The sequence below is a fragment of the Salarias fasciatus genome, chromosome 20 (assembly GCF_902148845.1).
Source record: "Salarias fasciatus chromosome 20, fSalaFa1.1, whole genome shotgun sequence".
In the NCBI taxonomy this organism is placed as follows: domain Eukaryota; kingdom Metazoa; phylum Chordata; class Actinopteri; order Blenniiformes; family Blenniidae; genus Salarias; species Salarias fasciatus.
In genome coordinates this window covers 31693797-31715918 of record NC_043764.1, presented here as the reverse complement: position 1 = coordinate 31715918, position 22122 = coordinate 31693797, and the positions used below count along the sequence as shown (strand labels likewise).

The 22122-nt window shown below is 53.9% G+C and overlaps 1 protein-coding gene across 4 annotated transcripts; it reads left to right on the top strand.

The window, feature by feature from the left end:
- Positions 1–990: 990 nt before the first annotated feature.
- On the top strand, positions 991–19499 carry usp19 (ubiquitin specific peptidase 19). 4 transcript variants are annotated; one of them, XM_030119813.1, is made up of 26 exons: positions 991–1319; positions 4977–5343; positions 8725–8853; positions 9051–9187; positions 9332–9877; positions 9984–10260; positions 10351–10507; positions 10616–10687; positions 10778–10893; positions 11611–11843; positions 11932–12124; positions 12216–12349; positions 12424–12582; positions 12737–12847; positions 12931–13041; positions 13120–13221; positions 13305–13445; positions 13539–13657; positions 13740–13883; positions 13982–14328; positions 14402–14512; positions 14629–14845; positions 14925–15077; positions 15162–15328; positions 15410–15585; positions 18114–19499. In XM_030119813.1, the coding sequence occupies exons 2-26, from the start codon at positions 5142–5144 to the stop codon at positions 18252–18254; spliced, it is 4395 nt and encodes a 1464-aa protein (XP_029975673.1). In that variant the 5' UTR covers positions 991–1319; positions 4977–5141; the 3' UTR covers positions 18255–19499. The 4 variants fall into 4 exon arrangements, with proteins under 4 accessions (XP_029975673.1, XP_029975671.1, XP_029975670.1 ...); XM_030119811.1 differs by lacking the exon at positions 18114–19499 and adding an exon at positions 16918–18061; XM_030119810.1 differs by lacking the exon at positions 18114–19499 and adding an exon at positions 16918–18060 and having other exon boundaries at positions 11605–11843.
- The last annotated feature ends 2623 nt before the right edge of the window (positions 19500–22122 follow it).

Sequence of the window (22122 nt, the reverse complement as noted above, 5' to 3'; positions counted from 1 at the left end):
GATCACGCTACTGCCTGAGTTACTCTCTCACAGCTTTGGTTTTGATGTGGGAAGGAAGATAAAAACTCTAGTTTTAGTCATTAAACACATCAGAAGGAAAAGTGCGCCTCCTGCTGGTTTATTTGAATACCTCCATCACAGCAGGTGGCTTTTATTTTGGTATAAGAACGGCACGATTCAAACTGGACTCTGTAATAACAGTAATGGAAAAGTCTGCAGTATTTCGTTGTACGGAAACGCAGAACTGCCACAGTGAAGGAATACATTCTGAGCTGTCTCTGGTTATAACGAGATAGTTTCCTCGTAATGAGATAAGTAAAGCTGGGGATCTTTATAATTCTTAAGATGCCGAAAGATCCCAGAGAAATGGAATAGAGAAATCTGTACTGAACAGTCCAGTAAAGTTGGAAAGATATTCACAGATTGGGACTTTCAGTCTCAATAACTCTTTAACAAAACGTCAGTAACACAAAGGCAGCCTCCATGAGGTGGACTGTGGCTACAAGCTCATTTTTATTAAAGTGTGTGTCTGTCAAGCAGACTGGTTCGTTTTCTTGTCCTCTTGGACTCGTTGATGTTTCACTTGTGCATAAAAAACAAATTACAAATGGTCAGGAAAACTTTCGGGTTTACTTTTGATCCCAGCTGGACTGGGATTTGGACTGGCAACTTTGTGGAGCCAGAATTAAATTTGCTTGATTGAATAAAAATGTACAAATCACAACCAAATTTAGTTTAAAAAATCAATTTAATTGAATTTGAGTTTAAATTTGGTTGAACTAAAGTTGACTGAAATGAACAAATGAAAGTAAAAAATAAAGGAGTGAGTGTTTGTGGATTGAGGAGCAGCAGATTAACCTGGACTGAATCCAGACTGATCGTAACACTTAATCTGGTTGACTTGATTAATATTAGATCGATTTGTACTGAACTGAAAGATTAGGCGTGTGTGTGTGCGCGCGCGCATGTGCGGATCACGTGAACGCGCCAGGCAGGAAGCGTCCGTCGCGCACGGCTCTCGGTCCGACTCCGGCCGGGCAGCAGTGGATTTGGCTCCAGACCGTCCGCGGAGAGCGGCTGACCCGGATGGACTGAGCGGCTCCCCGCGGCGCCCCGCTGTGTTCCGCCTGAAACGCCAGTGTTCAGAAAGTCTCCAGCAATGGGCCCCGGGTGAGGAGAGGGAATCTTCCAGAAGGACTGCGGGTTTGGAGAGTGGGCAGCGGCGGCGGCAGCAGCGGCCCGCTGCCGTCAAGGAGCTTAGCAGCCGGCCGAGGCGCCCATTGTGTGTCGAGACGGAATTCCCTCCGCGCCGAAGCCCGGTGAGTCCTCCCCCCGGCACCGCCTCGGAGCGGACGGTCCAGCCTCGGGCGGCCGCCCGGTGTCACCGGACGCCATGGCGTTTTGTTTGGGTTAAACAGCCCGATCCGTGTGTTAGCATGCGGCTAATGTCATTAGCGACCCGGGTGTGTGGGAGCGCTCGATTATTAGCCCGGTGCTGCGCGCTGTGCGCGGAGACACTGTTGGGCTGCGAGCTATATCCTCAAATAACCCGCAGGCGGTTTGTTGTGGTTTCATGCGTGGTTTGTGTCGATCGGCAGAGTCCAGTCCGACAGTTATCACCCCGCGGAGAGTTTATTTATGAGTGCAGAGGTGAAATGAGGCTCAACGCGGTGGTCCAGTAGTGCAGGATCGGAAAAGCAAGATGTGATTTTGAGAATCGATTTGTTAGATGTTTTGTAAATTAGAATATTCATGACGCATACTGTGTGTGTGTGTGTGTGTGTGTGTGTGTGTGTGTGTGTGTGTGTGTGTGTGTGTGTGTGTGTGCTGCAAACAAGAACGTGACAGCGTTAAGCAGATGTAACTGAAAATAAACGAACCTTTGTAGCCGGTTAGCCGGGCTAGCTCGGGAGCTGCCGAGCTTTAAAAGAAAGAACCGTCACTGTCAAACCTTCTCCTCCCGGCTGCTGACCGACTTGTGTGTTTTCTGTAACGTGTTAGATGTGAAGTGAGATAAGACGGATCATTTAGTGGCTGTTCTTTGTTATCTCTCTGGACGTGCTAGCAGCTAGCTGCTATGCTAAGGAAGTAGTTAACCTCCGTGCGGCTGAGTTTCACTTCACTGACAGGCTGTCTCTTTACTTTATTTTAAGTTACTCTCCTGATCGGCTGGTATTGTATATAACTGGTAGAAACAGTGCTCATTAGGATGTCAACATAGATGATGACGATATTTTGCCTCGCCTTTCCTGGGACACTCATAATACTCCACTTTAAGATGTTTCATAATCTCATAATTATGTAGAAGGCCTTCCCTGCATGCAGAGAAAATCCAGCTGTTTAACTAAATAATTAGGCTGTGTATTACTAAGGACCTCCCAATACTCGTGTCAGGATCATCATATCACAAGATATGGCCCTATTTTACTGCTAGTTAACCTAAAACTGTGAATTCTCAGTTCATGCACATAACATGATACTGATCATTCAGAGGGCAAATTAATCAACACTATTACATTCAAAACAATGTTTGCATTTTATTAAAATTCATGCAAATCTTTTTCATCGTGGAAATGTGGACAACGAAAAGGTTTTACACACTGCAGCTGAAATCGTACAATAAAGTGCATCAGGTGGATTAAAACTAAGAGGACTGTAAATGTCTCAATGCAACCGTTATTCAGTTTTTCTTGAGCAGCACCATGAAGCCTTTTAGCCTATAAGCCGAAGCGACTCTGAAACATGAGGGATTTGGTTCCCTGAGCTCCTGACGGTGAGGGTGACCGCCGTCCCGCTCTGTCCGGGACGCTCAGTGAGTTTAGTCTCCTGGAAGGTGATGTTCAAGTATCGCTCTCAACCTGGCGAGGTAGTTCGCCTGTAGTTAGTCTAGCAGCTGACTGACGCTGTTAGCTCAGCCACTGTATGCTGTATTGTTATTTAGCAGCGGTGTGAAAAAATAAGATCCCTCTAGTGAACGTGAAGACACAAACTCAGTCAGTTCTATGCATGTTGTCTTCTGCCCGTCTTGTTTTTTCAACAGAATCAAATTCAGAATGTCTGGAATGCAGTCATTCCTCCTCCGTACAGATGATCAATACACAGCAGTGGAGTAACGGCTCTCTTTTCAAGTTTTACTGTCACAGTCAATATGAAACATTTATGTTTGGAATAACATCTGTCTTCAAAATCCATAACCATCTAACCGCTGTTCTGGTTTTTAATGTAACACTTCAGTGGTTCTCAACCTGGGTGCCAGAGATCAGGAGGCTTTGTCTTGTTTGAGGGTGGGAGGTGGCCAAAGTTCTGTTTTTGCTTGTTAAATCTAAAATCATTAGAGTAAACAGTAGTTATGCTAGTTAGAAGGCCTTAACGCGTCTGGACTCTGACCTCTGGGCTCAGGTTCTCTGAGCCAGAGGACCCCGTCCGTCCTGCCGTCCTCCAGACGGTCCCAGGTGAGACAGTGAATGAAGAAGCTGTTGTCGCTGTGAGGAGATGAGCCGTGTGAGCTCTCTGACGCTGCTCTCACTGGGCCGTCTCTCTGGGATTACATCAGAAAGTCCCGCAGCCTCCAGTGCAAAGTGCACGTCACTGTAAACACGCCCAGCAGCCCCGTCAATAACGGACAGCCTGAGGTGGAGGTGGAGGAGCAGCAGCCAGGAATCCAGCATGTCGCGCTGCACAGAGAGGAGAAGCATGATCAGTTTAGAAGAGTGGAGGCAGCAGGGGTCAGGGGTCACATGCAGGAGGGCTAACATCAGGCTGAAGCAGACCAGCTTCCAGGGACACGTCGGTACGCTGCCACACAGCAGTCAGGTGGCGGCGGCGGCGGCGGCGTCCAGCCGTCTGGAAGCATCTCCTCCACTTGTTGTCTCTTCTGGAAAGTTCCGCAGCAGGAACACTGACCTGCTGAGGAACCCGGGATCGACTGCAGCGCTTGTTGAAGCCAGAGTTGGTCAAGTTATTCAGAAATAGTAATTAGTTACTGATTACTTCTCCAAGAATATTACTTTATGGGTCACTTATTTTTGAAAGTAATGATTGGCTTTGTTACTTTTTGAAAACATGATGCTCAGCCTGAATCCACCTTACAGCAGCAGACCTTTCCGCCCGGTTCTGCTCTGTCTGCGTTTTCCATCGTGTGAAATCATGATCTGACACTGACTCAAACCACAGCGTCTTCGTTAAGCTGTGATTACTTTCAATCTTAACTTTAGGCAAATTGCATCCATCAAATTTTGACAAAATGAAGTTGTATTTCTGTGTATTCCAGCAGAATAAATACAGATCTATTCTTTGTGTGTAATCCTTCGTTGGAACAAAATAAAATGCAAAAATAAAGTGATGATGTGGATCCTTCCAGCGTCCACACAGTGAAACATAGAAACAAACTAATGAACTAAATTCTTTCCTGCTCTCTTCCGCTCCAGTGTCTGTTCTTCACGGACACGTTTGGCTGAAGCCCAGCTGTTCTGAGGTTCTGCTTTGTGTCGTCGGCCTGCGCTCAGATTCTTCCTGGTTTTACCTTCCTCAGTGTGGAGTGATGTCTGACACACACTCCCGGCCTCCTGTGGCCTCCTCCATGCAGACGCTGCAGAGTAGTGGAGGCATCTCGGCTCGTTTTCATCTCCACGCCGTGTGCAGAGTCACAACCAGTCTGTGGTTAGGCGAGCGAGGGTGTGTTGCCTGGTAACCGGATCTCCAGTCTGGCTCTCCATCCCTTGGTTTCCTTCTGAGACGCGTTTGGAAAGCCTTCCTCTGGTGAGCCAGACCAGCTCAGTGCGTCGCAGGCTGCAGCCGAGCGCGCGTTCTGATTGGTTCGCCACAGGTGAAGGAGCCAGCTGCTCCTCTGGTTTACCTCCGGTGATCCACCTAGCTTAACTTCAGCCACGGCGGGCTAGCCTCTGCTGCTAGCTGGGCTGATTGGAGGTCTGACACTCACCGAGCTTCATGTAACGCTGTGTCTGTGTCCTCCTCAGGTCCCCGTCCCTCTCTAGGCCTCTGGATTCTGTTCTGGGAGAGTTCCGACCAGTATCATCGCCAAGATAGCCGGGTCAGGCAGGAAGAGGCACACCTCAGATTCAGACCCGAGCAGCGGCAGCGATTCCGGCGACGGGCGGCCCGTTAGCGCCAAGTGCCTGAAGATGGCCAGCAGCAGCGGTCAGGAGACCGGTGGCCGTCGCGGCGGGGCCCAGCAGCGAGGCGGCGGCGGCGGCTCTGACCCGCCCTCCAGCACCAGTAAGAAGAAGCAGAAGGACCGGGCCAACCAGGAGAGCAGGGAAGCCAAGAGGGCGGCGGCGGCGGCGGCTGCAGCCGTGGACGGGCTTCTGGCAGAAGTCAAGAAAGGTAACGAGACCGGAGTCGCAGCTCCATCGTTTGTTCTTCCCGCCTGGAACTGCAGGAAGTAGAACCCGTCCCCAGAGCTCAGCAGCGCACAGAGGGACGCAAATTATCCAGTAATTCGTTAATCGATAGTCGTTTCATCTTATCGATCGATGATCGATTAATGGATAAGCGGCAATTTTTCTGTGAAGCTGAATTTCCCTCTGAATCAGTCGGTTCATTTCTTAGAAAAGGCTCTTTCTTATGAAAGAGAAAATGTAAATTATGTTCCTTAATAAAAGATTTATTCTTAACAGCAGGAAACAACTCATTCACAGATGGAACAATGCGATAACAAGGCTAATTTAAGGCTTGTTGAAACATGAAAATAAATAAGTGCACTGTCTGTTAGAAGCAAATCAAATACAACTGGTGACTTTAACTTGAAAATAAATTAGTGCACTGTCTCTTATTTAGCAGTATAATAAAATACATAAATCTGAAAAGAAATTAAGTCACAGTTGGACTATTAGCACCATTTATAATCCTCCTTTACATTAAAAAACTTGCTGCCAGTAAACAACTAAAAACATCCCTGAGAATAATGTGGCGCCCCCTGCCTTCCTGGAGTCACTCGTTGTCCCGGCGCTGCGGTGACTGTAGGCTGAGAGCTCCTCGCTCCTCGCAGCACGGCTGAATGACGTATCGAGGTGATAACTTAGCGAAGTTGTGGAGGAGTTGTACTTTAAAATACTTCCATAGATTGTGCATTTGTCGTCGTTGACTAACTCAAAGTGGCTCCATACCGAACTCCGTCGTGTCCCCCTCATCCTGCCAGCTCACCGCTTCTCGTCTGTCTTGTTGTCGTCAGAGCAGCTTCTTCTGCGTTACCGTGTGTGTGTGTCAAGGATGTCTGGTGTCAAGCGCGCCCTCAAGAGGGCTTGAAGGGAATTACAAGTTCAAAACGCAATTAATTGCAAGTAATTTATTTTAATTGAGTAATTTCTTATTGATGGTCAATAATTGATTAATTGTTTGCATCCCTAAGATGAATAAATAGCCTTCCTGCTAGCTGGAGTCACTGCAGTCCCCGTCCTGAGCCGAGGTGACCCTGAAGCACATTCTGCTTTACCGCAGAGAAGCGGCCGAGAAAGACGCGCTCTTCCTGGAGGGAGCTGGGTTTTACACGTCAGTCTCCTCCCAGGATCCGGAAAACATCAAAACGTTCAGAAGAAGCACGCCGTTTTTCACTCGTCCAGGACGCTTGTTGGCGGCCTTGGTCCACATGTCCGTTGGCCTCATTAGCGACTGGCGGCAGAGCTGACCTGCTTCTCCGCTCGTCACCTGGAATCGAGCGGCTGGAGCCGGCGCAGTGGGTTTGGTGTGGCGCAGATTTCCAATAGAGATGTTCTGATACCATTTTTTGCCTCCCGACACCGATTCCGATACTTTTACTGTGGGTATTGGCCAGTACCGAGTACCGATCCGATACCAGTATATTATAAAATAACATCATGCCTCGCCTGCATGACTGTCACATGATCACTGTGGTGAGGCCTGCCTCAGGTTAAACCCTCTAAAACATGAATCAATACAGCAAATTCAAGCCATTTATTTTTAAATAGCAAAAACAGCAGCGCAAATGCAACTGAACTAAATCAATCGAGTTATAATTATTTTCAATAACTTAAAGTGCAGCCCCAATATTTTTATATTAAAGGGAATTTAAATAGAATATTAAACAGTAGTGCAACAGCAACTTAAATCTAGGAATATATGTTATGTTTTTGAATTAAAGTGCAGACACAATATTGTAAAATGAAGTCATTTAGATAAAACAGTATAACAGCAGTGCTACAGTAACTTCATAAACAAATCTAGAAATATTTTATTAAGGTGCAAACATACCATATTAAAATGAACAGGTCATTTAAATAGAACAGTAAAAAAAATAGTTCAACAGCAACTTAAAAGATTACTTTCCAAAATGTTACAGTCCAAAACCAACCTGTGAAGTTACATTCAAAAAATAAAAATCCAAAGAGCAGAAGCTGCACTCTAAACAAAAAAATAGGCTTCTTTAACGGCGCTGTACGTCTGTCACCTGATCCATTCTTCTTCTCAAGAACAGCAGCTGCAGCACAGCGGCAAAGAGCTGTGTCAGAGCTAACGACCAGCAGATGGCGGTAGTGCAGCCAACGGGATGCAAGCTGCCACAAAACATTACAGAAGAAGAAGTGTCAGCGCTAACTGGGCTAACGGAGCTGACCAGGAAATAGATTACTAATTTAATTAATGACGTGGTCTTGGATCGGTACCTGGACTCCAGGACTCGCCGATACAGATGCCAGCATTTTCGTCAGTATCGGCGCAATTTCCGATACTGGCATCGGAATCGGAACAACTCTAGTTTCCGATTGCGCCGCCGAGTTCTGGTCAAGCGTTTGACCATTAGGTGTCACAGTCCAACTCTGTGTAGACGCTGTGCTCGGTTCCTGAAACCGAAGGCTTCGCAGAGTCAGGGTGCCTGACCTCAGTGCCTGCTGTGGATCCGGTGCACGTTGTGTGTGTGTGTGTGTGTGTGTGTGTGCGTGGAGCCGCCGTGCATGTGGGCCCCCTGCATTCCGGGCACGTGTGTCGCAGCGTTGCTGAAGTGCTGTAATTCTAGCCGCGGCCGGGTCCGATCCGGGTCTGCGGGTGTGTGAAGGTCACCGGACCGCTCCGGCGATCCGTCCGACACACACCGTCCTCCTCCCGGCCCGATGTGACGCGGAGTGTGTGGACGTCCACGTGGCGGCTTTCCCGGACATCAGAGCTGGCTGCAGCGCGGCTCCGCCGGGAATACAGCCGTCACCAGCTGGAGGGGTTGAGTGTTGCCGTGACCTTTCCGGGGGGGCAGGGAGAGACGGGGAGCCGGGGAGCCATATGTGGCCAAGCCTGCAGAGACTCCGGCGTCCGACGTCCTCCTTCACAACATGAACCTCTTCTCACTCTTGGTCAAAACTTTGACGCCACCATGAAAGAAGGTAGCTGCTCTTTCTTCTTCGTCTGCTTCCCCTGGTGCCGGGTCGTCTGTCTGAACTCTGATTATTCCTTTAAAGTGAGATGATCGTGTTCAGCGCGGTGTTTACCGGGGCGAGTGCGGCGCAGTTAATTTTAGAAGTGAAGGCTGAGTTCACCGCCTCGGCCTGTCTGCCAGCTCGGCCCACTCCAGCATGCGACTGCGGTGACAGTGTGAGTGTGTGAGCAGGTGCACGTCGTCACGTGCGCCCGCTCTGTCATATTTAAAGCCCCCGCGGCGGCGCTTTGTTCTGTGGCCAGATGATCCCTCCTTGTGTTTCCCTCCGAGACTCGGCTGCGTTTCAAAGCGTTGTGATGACGCGCTGCTCGAACCTCTCGTCCCAGACGTGTTCGTGGACTGGAAGCAGAACGTCACCGAGGTGACGGTCCGGCTGCGCTGCGGAGAGGGCGTCCAGAGGACCGAGGACATCAACACCAGCTTCACCGACACACACTGCCAAGTGCACTTCCCAGGTGAGGATCTCCGAGGTCTGGATGTTTCATATTCCTTCGGTAAATCTTGAGCTGCATTTAGATCTGAGACCTTTCAGATTTTGAAGTCCCAGAATCAACTTTTCTGTTTCGAAGTAAAGAAAACGTCTCAGGCTGTTTGTCAGAACAGTGGCGTTTCTTCTGTCTTGTGACCTTTGCGGATCGCCCCTGTCTCTCAGATGGACGGCAGTGGATCTGCCACCTGCAGGAGGAGATCGAGGCCTCGTGCAGCAGAGTCCAGTACAAGGAGAAGGGAGGATTTCTGCATCTCATCATGCACAAGAAGATTCCCTTTCACATCTGGCCTTCTCTAAAGGTCAGTCTCTTCTCTTTTCTCGATTTCATTCACTCGGCCAAGTGTGTCTTTGCAGCGTGCACATCTCAGACTTTAGTTGCAGAATCCTCAGTTCAGTCTCTTCTCCAGTAATGAAAACGGCGTTTAACTTTTCCTCTGCTTCAGTCAAACAAGAAGGAGAAGGAGGTTCCGTCAGCAGAGGCCAAAAATGAGAAGAAGGCCGTTTCCTCGGATTCCTCAGAGAAGTCCAAACCGTCTGCGGAGCCGCAGCCGCCTCCAGCTGCCGCGCACGGCGACCCGAGGCGCGGCGGCAGCAAGGCGGAGAGGGGCGTCAAGCGCTGCCTGAAGAGCAAGACGGCCTGTGACAAGGCCTCCGCCGAGCCCGAGGGGGGGAAAGGTGCAGCAGCAGGTGGAGCGGCCTCCCCCGGCGGCAGCAGGCCCGCTCCGGGCCCGGCAGGCGAGCAGCAGCAGCCTCAGGAGCCCAGCGCCAAACGCACCGTCAGCAGGCCGCCCAAGACCAGCAGGGACGCCTCGGCGCCCCGCCCTCCCTCGGTCCAGTCTACAGACCGCGGGTCACCGCCGCCCGCCGGCCGGAGCCCGACGCCGCAGCAGAGGCCTGCAGACAACAGAGCGGAGAGGCGGGGCGGCGGTCCGGAAGACGGCCCCGCCCCCGGAGCGGCGGCGGCCGCCAGCATCACCTCCAAAACCCAGGTGAGACCAGCTGAGACCGGCGGGGTTCAGGGTTCAGGGTTCTGGGTTCTGTCGACTCGGTCCGGGGGAGTAAACTCTGCTCTCCTCCGTCGTGATTCTCTTTCAGCTCCTGGACAAAGAAAGCCAGTCGTCAGACGCCGGCGACAGCCAATCACAAGCCCCCGTCAGCACCAGCAGCAGCCGCCTGAACCAGGAAGCAGACGGCGCCTCTCCCCTGAAGCCGGGAGCCAACGCGGACCCCGAGCCGGAGCGGGACTCTCCGAGCCCCCGGCGGACCCCCGCCTCGGAGGCGGCGCCGCCGGCGCCCGGCGCCCGGCGGGACGGCGAGGAGAAGAGGGACCAGTCCAAGGAGGAGCCGCCGCTGGAGCTGAAGCAGCAGGAAGGTGAGGCCGCGGTTCATCATCGTCACACGAGGCGGGCGCCGTGCCCGGGTTCCGGTTGTGAGTTCACCGCAGCGGTACGACTCCCTGCAGCGCCGGAGCCCATGGTCAACCTGCAGGCGGTCAAGAACGACTGGTACGAGAAGGGCACCGACCTCATGGTGGTCAACGTCTACATGAAGGGGATCTGCAGGGACTCGGCCAGGGTCCTCTTCAGGGAGCAGGACTTCACCCTCATCTTCCAGACCAGGTGGAAACCCTGACCCCCCTCCTGATGCCCCGCCCCCTCCGCCCCGCCTGTGTGTGGCGGCGGTTGATTGATCGACCGGTCTTGGTTTGTGTCTGTCTTCCTCCGCAGCGATCCCAACTTCCTGCGGTTTCACCCAGACTGTGGACCCAACACCGTTTTCAAGTGGCAAGTCAAACTCAGGTGAGTGTGTGTGAGTGTGTGTGTGTGTGTGAGTGTGAGTGGTACCAGCGTTGGAACAGCCTGGGGATCCTAACGCTCTTCACCCCCCAGGAACCTGATCCAGCCGGAGCAGTGCAGCTACTCCTTCACCCCGTCCCGTCTGGACATCACCCTGAAGAAGAGGCACAGCCAGCGCTGGGGGGGTCTGGAGGCCCCCGCCACACAAGGTCTGCTTCCAGGCTTCAACTCCCTCTCACTCCCCTGAGTGTGTGTTCAGCTCCGCTCACACACTCACACACACACACTGGCGTTGAATGTAACACTAGAGCCTTGGTCTCTCCTGGTTGGTTAAAGCCTCTCAGTGTCAAACAGCTGTTTCCTCTTTAACTCATGACAGCAGAAAGAGCCCTTCACTCCAGCTCCACACACACACACACACACACACACACACACACACTAATTAGAAGCAAACGAATGACAGGTGCGGGTGGTTCCCTTCAGGAACCATTCAAAGCCCTGTGTGTGAGTGTGTGTGAGTGTGTTATCAGTCTTCTGGGGATGGAAGCTGTGGGTGGAGGTAAACTGTAACGAGAAGTTTAGTGTTCATCCATCCTCACCTGGACGTCATGTGACATGATCAGCACCAGCATGTTAGCTGGAAGTCTCATCAGTCATTTACTGGTCTCTGATGTCAGGTTCAGCTTTTGTAGATCAGTGAAATGTGGCAGAGAGAAAATCTATTTGGTTTAACTTTAACTTCACGGATGAGGTCTTTTCTGTTTTTAACAAACCTTGTTAAACTAAAAACTTACTTATGCATGGAAAGCTCACTGATGGAATCACCAGAGAAGATCATCCGATGAAACTCTGAAGCTGCGATCTGGGTTCCTGTGGTCTCGCCTTCCTTTGATCACAAGCTCCATCCTCCTCTGTTTAAGGTGCAGTGGGTGGCGCCAAGGTGGCTGTGCCCTCCAGCCCCGCCTGCATGGAGAAGAGCCAGCCGGGCAGCAGCCAGCACAGCCTCCCGGCCAAGGAGGAGCCGCCCCGGGTGGCGGAGGACAAGCCCAAGGCCCCCAAGGCCCCCCCCAGGGTGGAGGACGGCGGCCTGGACGCCGTGGCCCCCCGCGGCGTCTCGGAGCACGTGGCCATCGGCAAGCCGGACCCCGCCGTCGCCACGGTCAGGCCGCCACACACACGCCGCTGCAGGGCCGTTGGCGTGGAGGGGTTTGTGAGTGTGTGTGTGTGTGTGTGTTTTCCGTCCTCAGCCGAAGCCCACCTGCATGGTGCAGCCGATGACCCACGCCCCCCCCGCCGGCGGCGAGCGGCACGAGGAGGAGGAGGAGAAGAAGGTGTGCCTGCCCGGCTTCACGGGGCTGGTCAACCTGGGCAACACCTGCTTCATGAACAGCGTGATCCAGTCGCTGTCCAACACCAGAGAGCTCAGGGACTACTTCCACGGTAAACACTCACACACACTCACACACACTCACACACACTCGCCTGCCGCGGTGGGCTGCCGGGTTTGAGCTCTGCTGTGTGTTGTGGACAGACCGAGCCTTCGAGGCAGAGATCAACTGTAACAACCCTCTGGGGACCGGCGGCCGGCTGGCCATCGGCTTCGCCGTGCTGCTCAGAGCGCTGTGGAAGGGAACGCACCACGCCTTCCAGCCCTCCAAGCTCAAGGTAGGCCTCCGCCCGGACCTGTCGGTGTGGCGTGGAGCCGCGTGTGACGCCGCCGCTGTGCCGACTCGCCGCAGGCCATCGTGGCGAGCAAGGCCAGCCAGTTCACGGGCTACGCCCAGCACGACGCCCAGGAGTTCATGGCCTTCCTGCTGGACGGCCTGCACGAGGACCTGAACCGCATCCAGAACAAGCCCTACACGGAGACGGTGGACTCCGACGGACGCCTGGATGAAGTAGGTGGCAGGCGGACATTTCCAGTGTCCTCTTCAAACGAGAAGTGAATCATGATCAGTTGGCTTAAACTGTGGATCCACTTCAGGTGCTGCCGGTATGAGGGTCAGTTCCATCGTGAAATGATGAGGAATGTGTGTGTGTGTGCTGCTGCAGGTGGTGGCGGAGGAGGCGTGGCAGAGGCACAAGATGAGGAACGACTCCTTCATCGTAGACCTCTTCCAGGGACAGTTCAAGTCCAAGCTGGTGTGCCCGACGTGCTCCAAGGTAGACCGCCGCTCCACAACACGCCGGCTCTCAGCCGAACGCGTCGTCTCCTGACCTCCCAACGTCTCCGCCCCTTCTGCCAGGTGTCCATCACCTTTGACCCCTTCCTCTACCTGCCCGTCCCGCTGCCCCAGAAGCAAAAGGTGCTCTCAGTTTTCTACTTCGCCAAGGAGCCTCATAAAAAACCCATCAAGGTGAGACAGAAGCCTCGTCCCGGTACCGACGTGCCGCCCGGAGCAGCCGGCAGCCGTGTGACTCTCCTGTTCTGACAGTTTCTGGTGAGTGTGAGTAAGGAGAACTCCAGCACCGTGGAGGTCCTCGAGTCCATTTCCAGGAGCGTGAGGGTCAAACCGGAGAACCTCCGACTGGCCGAGGTGAGACTCGCTACACTCCATGTTTCCTCCTCATCGCTCTCTGCTGTCAGGATGAGTCCAAACCAGCTTCTTCCTGCCTCCAGGTGGGGAAGAACCGCTTCCAGCACATGTTCCAGCCGTCCCACTCCCTGGACACGGTGTCCTCCTCAGACATGCTCTTCTGCTTCGAGGTGCTCTCCAAAGAGCTGGCCAAAGAGCGGGTGGTGGTGCTCAGAGTGCAGCAGGTACCAGCAGGGTGTCCTGGTTCTCACACCCCTCCACCATGAAACGAGGGGGGGCGTCTTCCTCATTCGAGTGTTCTCTGCTCCACTTGTCAGAAACTCCAGGTTCCCAACATCCCCATCTCCAAGTGCGCCGCCTGCCTGAAGCCCCCGGCGTCCGAGGACGACAAGCTGAAGCGCTGCACCCGCTGCTACCGAGTGGGCTACTGCAACCAGTGAGTGGCGGCCGCCGCAGAGCCGCGCCTCCCCCGCCGTGTTCGGAGTGTGACCGCCCCCCCTCTGCTCCTCTGCCCTCAGGGTGTGTCAGAGGACGCACTGGCCCAGCCACAAGGGCCTGTGCCGCGCCCACGCCGAGAACGTGGGCCTGCCGTTCCTGGTCAGCGTGCCGGAGTCCCGGCTCTGCTACAGCCGCCTCACTCAGCTGCTGGAGGGCTTCTCCAGGTACGTGGACCAGATGGCAGCCGGACGCCGCCTCTGTCTCTTTACTGGACCTGCAGCTAATCCGCCTCGTCGTCGTCCTCCTGATTTTCTGGGTTCAGGTTTTCCGTCAACGTGTTCCAGCCCCCCTTCCAGTCGGGCAGGACTTCCCCCGAAACGCCCCAGTCCCGAGGAGACCTCCCCCCGATCCCAGCGGCGGAGGCGGGGGGTTCGGGCGACGTGGAGCCGGAGAGCCCGTCCCTGCTGCCCGAGTGCTCGGCTGAACCGGCCCAGGCCTCCGCCCCCCAGCCCGGGGAGCCCGAGACCCCCGCCTCCTCCCAGGCCTCGCTCTCCACCGCACGGACCTCGGACTCGGGATTCTCCGAGCCGGCGTCCTCCGCCTCCTGCTGCTCGCTGGACCCTCACGCCGAGAAGGAGACCTCGTGTGAGAAGGCCGTGAGGCCCGAAGGTAGAAACCAAGACGAGCGTGCAAGATATGTGTGTTGCTGCACACACTCATACACTCCTGCTTGTCCCGACAGCGGCAGTAACGGGGTACCAGCATCCCAGCGAGGCGGCGTCCGGACATGCCTGCCAGTTCTACGTCGCTCTGCTGGATTCCGCCAACAAGGAGCAGAGGCTGGATGAGAAAGGTACGGCCGTCCCTCACGCTGTCCGGAGTCTTCCGCCCGGCGCTTCGGCCTCAGGATGTCGGACCAGGCGTCGCGCCGCCGCAGTAATCATGCCTCGTGTCTTTTCGCCCGTGCAGAGGAGCTGGTGGCGGAGCTGACCGACGACGTGACGCTGGAGCTGGTGTGGAAGAACAACGAGCGCCTGAAGGAGTACGTGCTGGTGAGCTCCAAGGAGCTGGAGTACGAGGAAGACCCGGGCTCCCTGAGCGAGACGGCCCGGGCCGGACACTTCACCCTGGAGCAGTGCCTCAACCTGTTCACCAAGCCGGAGGTGCTGGCGCCGGAGGAGGCCTGGTAGGCGAGCCGACCCCGTGGCGGTAGGGGGATCCCCGTTTGGAGGGACGCGACTAACAGACCGCTGTCTCTGTTTCAGGTACTGTCCGAAGTGCCAGCAGCACCGCGAGGCGTCCAAGCAGCTGCTGCTGTGGCGCCTGCCCAACGTGCTGATCATCCAGCTCAAGCGCTTCTCCTTCAGGAGCTTCATCTGGAGGGACAAGATCAACGACATGGTGGACTTCCCCGTCAGGTAGGTCCAGAGAGGCGCCCCGCCGGGCCTGAGGGCCGTTGGCCGTGGCTGTCGGTAACCCGAGCCCCGGCCGTCTCCCTTCAGGAACCTGGACCTGAGTAAGTTCTGCATCGGGCAGAAGGACGAGGTGCAGCAGCCTCCCGTGTACGACCTGTACGCCGTCATCAACCACTACGGCGGGATGATCGGAGGACACTACACGGCCTACGCCCGCCTGCCCAGCGACAAGAACAGCCAGCGCAGCGACGTCGGTGAGTGTCCCGGTTCGTCCTGTGCTCCCCCGTCGAGGCCCCCGGTAACCTCCGTCCGTCCCCTCCCCCGCCGCCGGGCAGGCTGGCGTCTGTTCGACGACAGCACGGTGACCATGGTGGAGGAGAGCCAGGTGGTGACCCGCTACGCCTACGTCCTGTTCTACCGGCGGAGGAACTCGCCCGTGGAGAGGCCGCCGCGCTTCCTCCGGCCCGTCGGCGCCGAGTCGCCCTCGGCGGCGGGAGCAGCAGCCAGCCAGGTGAGGGAGACAGCCGTCCATCTGTAATACCACGTCAAACCACCGGGTGGTGCCGTGAGTCCGTTCTGCTGACCGGGAGCGTTAACGTGGGCCGTCCTGAGAGAGTCTGAGCCTCGTCAGCTGATCAAAAGCTTCCTGCTTCACACACTGATCAGCGAGCCGCCGTAGTTCACCGTAGCGGAGTGTGTTCTGCACGCCCAGCACATGCTACTGCGAGCAGCGAGCCTGCGCTACACACTGCAGCTTTCTCCTTCAAAAGTACAGATATATTCAAGTGTTCATCGAGGTGGTATGAAAACTGGAAACAGGAGTAACTCAGTCTTTTACTTGACGTCGGTGGTGTGCGACAAAGAAGTCCGGTTTTCCAACAGCTTGGTCCTTGAGTTTCTGAATTCATGTAGACTTTATCTGTGAGACTGCACTTTTATTTTGATAGTGATTTCAACACACGCATTACTGTGATCAGTGTTTTCAGACACTGTGCAGGCATTCACATCTCATTTCCAGATGTTAGTAGACTGACAGTCCAAAGTATTTCCCACCTGCTGGCTGGACCAGAAATCAGAAAAAACCCAAGAAAAGTGAGTGAAAAGATCAAAATCAACAAACTTCCTCTGGTTGTGGAGCTGCAGATGAACACAAGGCGTCAGACAGTAGAGGAAAGACGGCCTCCTGTGTTTCTGCACAGCTGGACAGAAAGTGAAGGTAGAGAACCGTCTGACGGAGAACAGGGACCGTGAGATGAACACTGGGCTCAAAGCCCAGGAACCGACTGACAGAAGGTTCTGGAGCAGGAGCATCGGCACATCTGGACCCGGAGAATTAAAATGTTTCTGTACACCACCAGAACCTGCAGCTGGGAGACAGTCACACTTCACACACTGGGGATGGGGGGGGGTTCGTCTAAATATTATAATTAATTATACTATTTAGACTTCAGGCTGCATTGCACGTGCTAGAAAAGACATTAAAAGATTGACTTCAGGTTTTTTTGTGATCAATATCGTGTCATTTATAGGAAAACCTTCAGTTTTCCAGCCCGGTGGTTAGAAATGTCTTCCTGACATGTTTTGTACCAGCGGGTGTTTTTCCAAACTGACTTGGTGTGTTTTTCCTAATAACGCCGTCGTCTGCGTGACTTGAAGCGTGTTTCCCTTCGGCCGTAAGGCAGCAGCTCCTGCAGGCGTTTTCAGAGAATGTGGCGTCGACCCCCTGCTGTGTAGAGGAGTCCTGTGAGCGGGGCGGCGGCCCGGCTCCGGCTCCGACTGTGATCAAGTGTGTGTTAGGCCACGCCTTTTCCCAGAAGCTGACACCGGTTTCCGCCAATCGCAGGCCTCTCTGATATGGCGGGAACTGGAGGAGGAAGAGGAGGGGCCGGACGGCGGCCCCGGCGGTCTGCTGCGCTCCGCGCTGCTGCGGCGGCGCCGACAGACGCCCAGGAGCTCAGACGAGGAAGAGGATCCTGGGAGGGAGGGATCGGCGCCGCGGCGGCGCCGCCGGAACAGGATGTCGGACTATCCCGACGACGACTGCGTGCGCTATTTCGTCCTGGGCACGCTGACCGCCGTGCTCGCCCTCTTCGTCAACCTGCTCTACCCTCTGCTTTACAAAGCCAGCTGGAGCTGAGGCCGGCGGCGGCGGCGGGCGCTCAGAGACTCCATGTTGTGCTGAAGCCATATTGACATCGAGACATTTAGAAATGCTGACTTTTGTGGAGTTCTTCCAACTAAAAAGTTGAACTTCCGACGCTGAACTTGGACAAAAGCGGGAGCGACTGAAGACCGTCCACCTCTCCAGCTTCAGGCTGCTCCAGCTTTTGGCCGCAGTGTTTGTGGACAGTTTGGAGCTAAAGATCCTGTCCACAGGCTCCGGTCTCGGTTCTGGTCCAGAGGCAGTGGACTGTGACCTGTGACCTTTGCCTTCGTACGTGATTCTCAGATATGCAATGCCGATGCCTGTCCGCTCCCTCTTGAAGGGAGCTGATCTGCTGTGGTTTGACCTTTCACCCCAGCCTCGCTGGAGGTCATGGATCACTTGAAATGATGTCCCACTGCGCCAGGGCTTGTAATTTGACACCAGGGACAGAACACAGCCTCGATGAAACCCGGACTGCTTGTTCTGTGGTCTTTATATTCCTACCAAGAGCCCACTCTGAGGCTTTGAGGGGCTGTAATTTGACACCAGACTCGGTGACTCGAGCCAGTATGAAGGACTTTCAGCAGCATGGAGCCTGAAGACGCCAGCTGATGATTGAAGGATCAGACTGAAACCAGAATGCTCCTGATTGGTGTTTTGTCTGTAATGAGCTCCGGGTGATGAGCAGTACTGTAGTTCTGTTTTTAAAGTCCAGTCTGGACCCGGCAGAACGGAACCTTCCTGCTGTCGGGGTTCTGATACCTCAGTGTGAATGTAACTGTTGAATCCTGGGAATAAAGCGTCCGGCGGCGTCTCCTCCTGCTCTGGTCTTTCTTGGTGACAGAAGCCGAACGCCGCAGCTCCTTTCAACCCCGCCTTGGTTTTTCTTCCAGGATTCTAGCCAGGCGCTCTTCGGGACCGGCCTGGATCCCGAGGGCCCGCCCACGCTGACCCCCGAGGGGCCCGCCGACCTCTTCGCCCACTCCGGGGAGTGCGCGGCGCCGTCCTACAGCAACATGGAGGAGGTGGACTAGTGCGGGGGCGGGGCCGGAGCCAAGACCCGCCTCCGGTCGGCCCAGCGGGGGCGCCGCCCGTCTGGCTCTCCTGACCTCTCCCTGAGGACTCGGCTGCGTCTGTAGTTCGATTCCTGCAGTGCTCGCAGTGGCGCATCTCAGAGCGCCTCCTGGGGGCCGGTGCCGCCGCCGCCGCCGGACCTCCTCGCACCGACGCACCTTGTGGTCTGAGTCCCGGCTCAGATGAAGACCTGGTCCGGAGGAGCAGACGACCCGGGACCAGCTGAGCGTTTGGCTCTTCCCTCTGTGTAAATGTTTCCCTGCTGAGTGGAGGTGCTGTCTGTCTGGGGGGGGTTTCGTCTTGAGGGGGGGTGCCGCCCTGCTACCACTTCGTTTTGGATTGTTTTTTTGTTTTTGTTTTTTTCTTGTCCCGTTTGTAAAGCGTCACTCGGCCTCGGTTCCCCGGTTTGATTCCCTGCAGGCTCCTTTGGTATAAACTGAGATGTGCATGAGTGCATGTTCATACAGCCCCCCCCCCCTCGAAGTGTGGCTTCATTCGATCATTTCTGTCTCTCGTTTCTGTTTCCGGACTGCCTGTGTGAGGAGCGACTACCCAGAATGCTGCTGTGGATGCGTGGAGATGGCTAATATAAATACAGTCTGTCTGGAACGCCGTGTCCGCTGCGTTCTTCTCTCTTTAAGGTGGAATGAAGCTGAACGTGGCGGCGCTCCATCGGCCGCCGCGTTCTGGAAGCTGCAGCCCTCCAAACACTGAAAGAACAAACTGTTGTAGCTTCTCTCTTTGGGGTAATTTGACACCAGCCTCAGTGTTTCAGCAAGCAGACACAAGCTACGTTTATTGGCAGATGAAGAAACTTTTTTTTTTTTCTAAAGAAATTAATATATTAAAATATTGCAACACAGAAAATCAGATCTGTGGCACGAGTCTTTAAAATTGAGATGTTAATTTCCATCAAAGCCTCCTTAGTCCGAAGATAATCAGGTGAAGGTTGGCGGAGCTGAGCTGGGAATCAACACACACACACACACACACACACACACACACACACACACTCTGATTCCAGTGAAGTCGGTGAATCAGCTGGAGGAGCGGCGTCTCTGCGTTCGTCCTGTGATGGAGGACCGGCCTGTTCCAGGTAGAAGCTGAGCCGGGCCGACGTGGGAGAACATGCAGCCTCCTGTGGAGTTGTTGGGTTCTTCTCTGTGTTCTAGTTTATACAAATAAAGCTGAACTGAACGGCCACACCTGTTAGTCCATTAAAACATATCTTCCAACAAATGTTCTGGATTTGACATCAAACATTGTCTATTTTATATTTCCTTCTGCTTCAGTCTTCACTCTTCACGTCTTTGCATCGACGGAGCCTCCAGTCCAGAAAGTCATACGTGAGAACATGTTCTGGTACCACAGTAAGCAGTCGTCCAGCCTTCATCCTAAACTGATGAAACGTATCCAGTAACACGTAGTCTGGTTTGTAGCTTTAAAACTGGACCAGCTGACTGATGCTGGCAGCGCATGAACAAACAACACGTGTGTGAAGTGTAACGCAATATACTAGTCCCATGAGGGAATTTTGATCACGTTTTTTTTTTCCTCGTTATTAAAGAGAGTTATAAAGACAGGGAAAGGGAAAAAGGCATGATTCTGTGTTTAACAATACAGCACATGTTTCTATTTTCATGATAACAGTGTTAGAAAACAAGATGGTGCTCAACTGGTCATTGGTGGAACAATGATTTGTGTGTGCGTGTTTTATACTTTATATTTCTTAAGCCTAATTCAGATTGCATGTTTGTCCTCCAGGATTTCAGTGAACCGGTAGTAATTGATTTAGTCTGTAGCTTTGAGGCACATCGTCGGGTTGAGACAGTGAAACATTCTGGTTTCAGTTAATGGTTCATGTTGCTCTGACGGTTTGATTGATTTTCTAATTAAGCGTCACTTTCAGTGGTTTGTCACAGAATGCAGCAAAGAATTACATTATTAGACGCTACTAGAATATATTATTGGGATTAAAGGTTCTGGTTCCACTTCATTAATGTTAATGATGATTCTTCAGCTCGGATCAGTCAAACATGGAGTTCCACAGGGTTCTGTTCTAGGACCTGTACTCTTCACATTATACATGCTTCCTGTTGGGAACATCATCAGGAAACACTTCAGTTCGTCTCACCAGGGACTTCTGAATACAGACGAGTGAAGGATTTCCGTCTGGTGCTCAGGGAGAACATGCTCCCACCAAACACACCTCTTATTAAAACAGTCATGACTTGATGATGGGTCGATTCAGTCCTGTCCTGGTATCACAGTATCCAGACGGAAACACACTCCTGCCAGCCCGAGTCCAGTTCAGGACAGACTGGACAATAAACCAGTCCGTTCATCTGAACGCTGAGGAGGATCCGTCAACGAGAGGAATTAAACACCCAGGTTTCTAGTGTTTTACATTTTTATTTTTGCTTCAGAAACATGACAGAGCGGAGCACTGAGGATGTGGTTTTCTGTGGCGGCGTGGCTGAACCTGCCCTGCTGATCAGGAAGGTCCAGAGCAGCCACTGAGGCCCGGGTCTGGTGTAGGACACCGTCTAGACCACCAGGGGCCGCTGGTGTCTTCAGGAAAATCCTGTCATTGTTCTTCCACACTGGATTGATCCCGATGAGACCTGATGACTGAAGCCTGGCTGGAAACAGTGTTACAGTTACACACACACACACACACACACACACACACACACACACACACACACACCGTACACAGTCAAACACCCGGATCAGCACGAGCAGCCTCACCTGCAGCAGGTACAGGCTTCCTGTCGGCTGCGTCTCTCGTTCACAGAGTTACATTTTCCTGCTGAGCAGAGCCGAGTGGAGGAGACTCACCGAGACCCGGACAGAGTCCAGAGTCTGGGACTGGAGGGGGGACCGGCCTGGAGACGAGAGGACGGGTCCCCCTCCTCTCGCCTGTCAGTCGTCTGACTTCTGCCTGTCCAGCGTTCCAGAACACAGACACCCGGGTCTGGAGGTCTGCAGAGACTGGGGGTCCTCTAGTGGTCTTGGCACACTGAGCCACTGACCTGAGGAGACCGAGAGGGACCGACGTAGTCCATCAGAGGGTTCGTCTCAACATGATGGATTTGGAAACGTGTGAACAGTCGGAACCAGATCTGGTCTGAACCGGCCTGGAGTCCTGAAGGTTACCACCTCAGACGGAGGCTTGAGCTGCAGGAGCCGGTGGTGCAAACACTGGAGAGGAGTGGAGCCGGCTCTGGACCAGAACCAGAGCCAGAACCAGAGCCAGAGCCAGAGCCAGAGCCAGAGCCAGAACCTGAACCAGAACCAGAACCAGAACCAGAACCAGAGCCAGAGCCAGAACCAGAGCCAGAACCTGAACCTGAACCAGAGCCAGAGCCAGAGCCAGAACCTGAACCTGAACCAGAGCCAGAGCCAGAGCCAGAGCCAGAACCAGAGCCAGAACCAGAACCTGAACCTGAACCAGAGCCAGAGCCAGAGCCAGAGCCAGAGCCAGAGCCAGAACCTGAACCTGAACCAGAACCAGAACCAGAACCTGAACCAGAGCCAGAGCCAGAGCCAGAGCCAGAGCCAGAACCAGAGCCAGAACCAGAACCTGAACCTGAACCAGAGCCAGAGCCAGAGCCAGAGCCAGAACCAGAGCCAGAACCAGAACCTGAACCTGAACCAGAGCCAGAGCCAGAGCCAGAGCCAGAGCCAGAACCTGAACCTGAACCAGAACCAGAACCAGAACCTGAACCAGAGCCAGAGCCAGAGCCAGAGCCAGAGCCAGAACCAGAGCCAGAACCAGAACCTGAACCTGAACCAGAGCCAGAGCCAGAGCCAGAGCCAGAACCT

Excerpts from the sequence above, each read along its gene's own strand:
- usp19 (XM_030119810.1), top strand. The coding sequence starts at position 5,142 with ATGGCCAGCAGCAGCGGTCAGGAGACCGGTGGCCGTCGCGGCGGGGCC. Across the intron at positions 11,844-11,931 it reads CGGACCCCGCCGTCGCCACG|CCGAAGCCCACCTGCATGGT; the intron begins GTCAGGCCGCCA and ends TTCCGTCCTCAG. Across the intron at positions 15,586-16,917 it reads CGGGAGCAGCAGCCAGCCAG|GCCTCTCTGATATGGCGGGA; the intron begins GTGAGGGAGACA and ends CGCCAATCGCAG.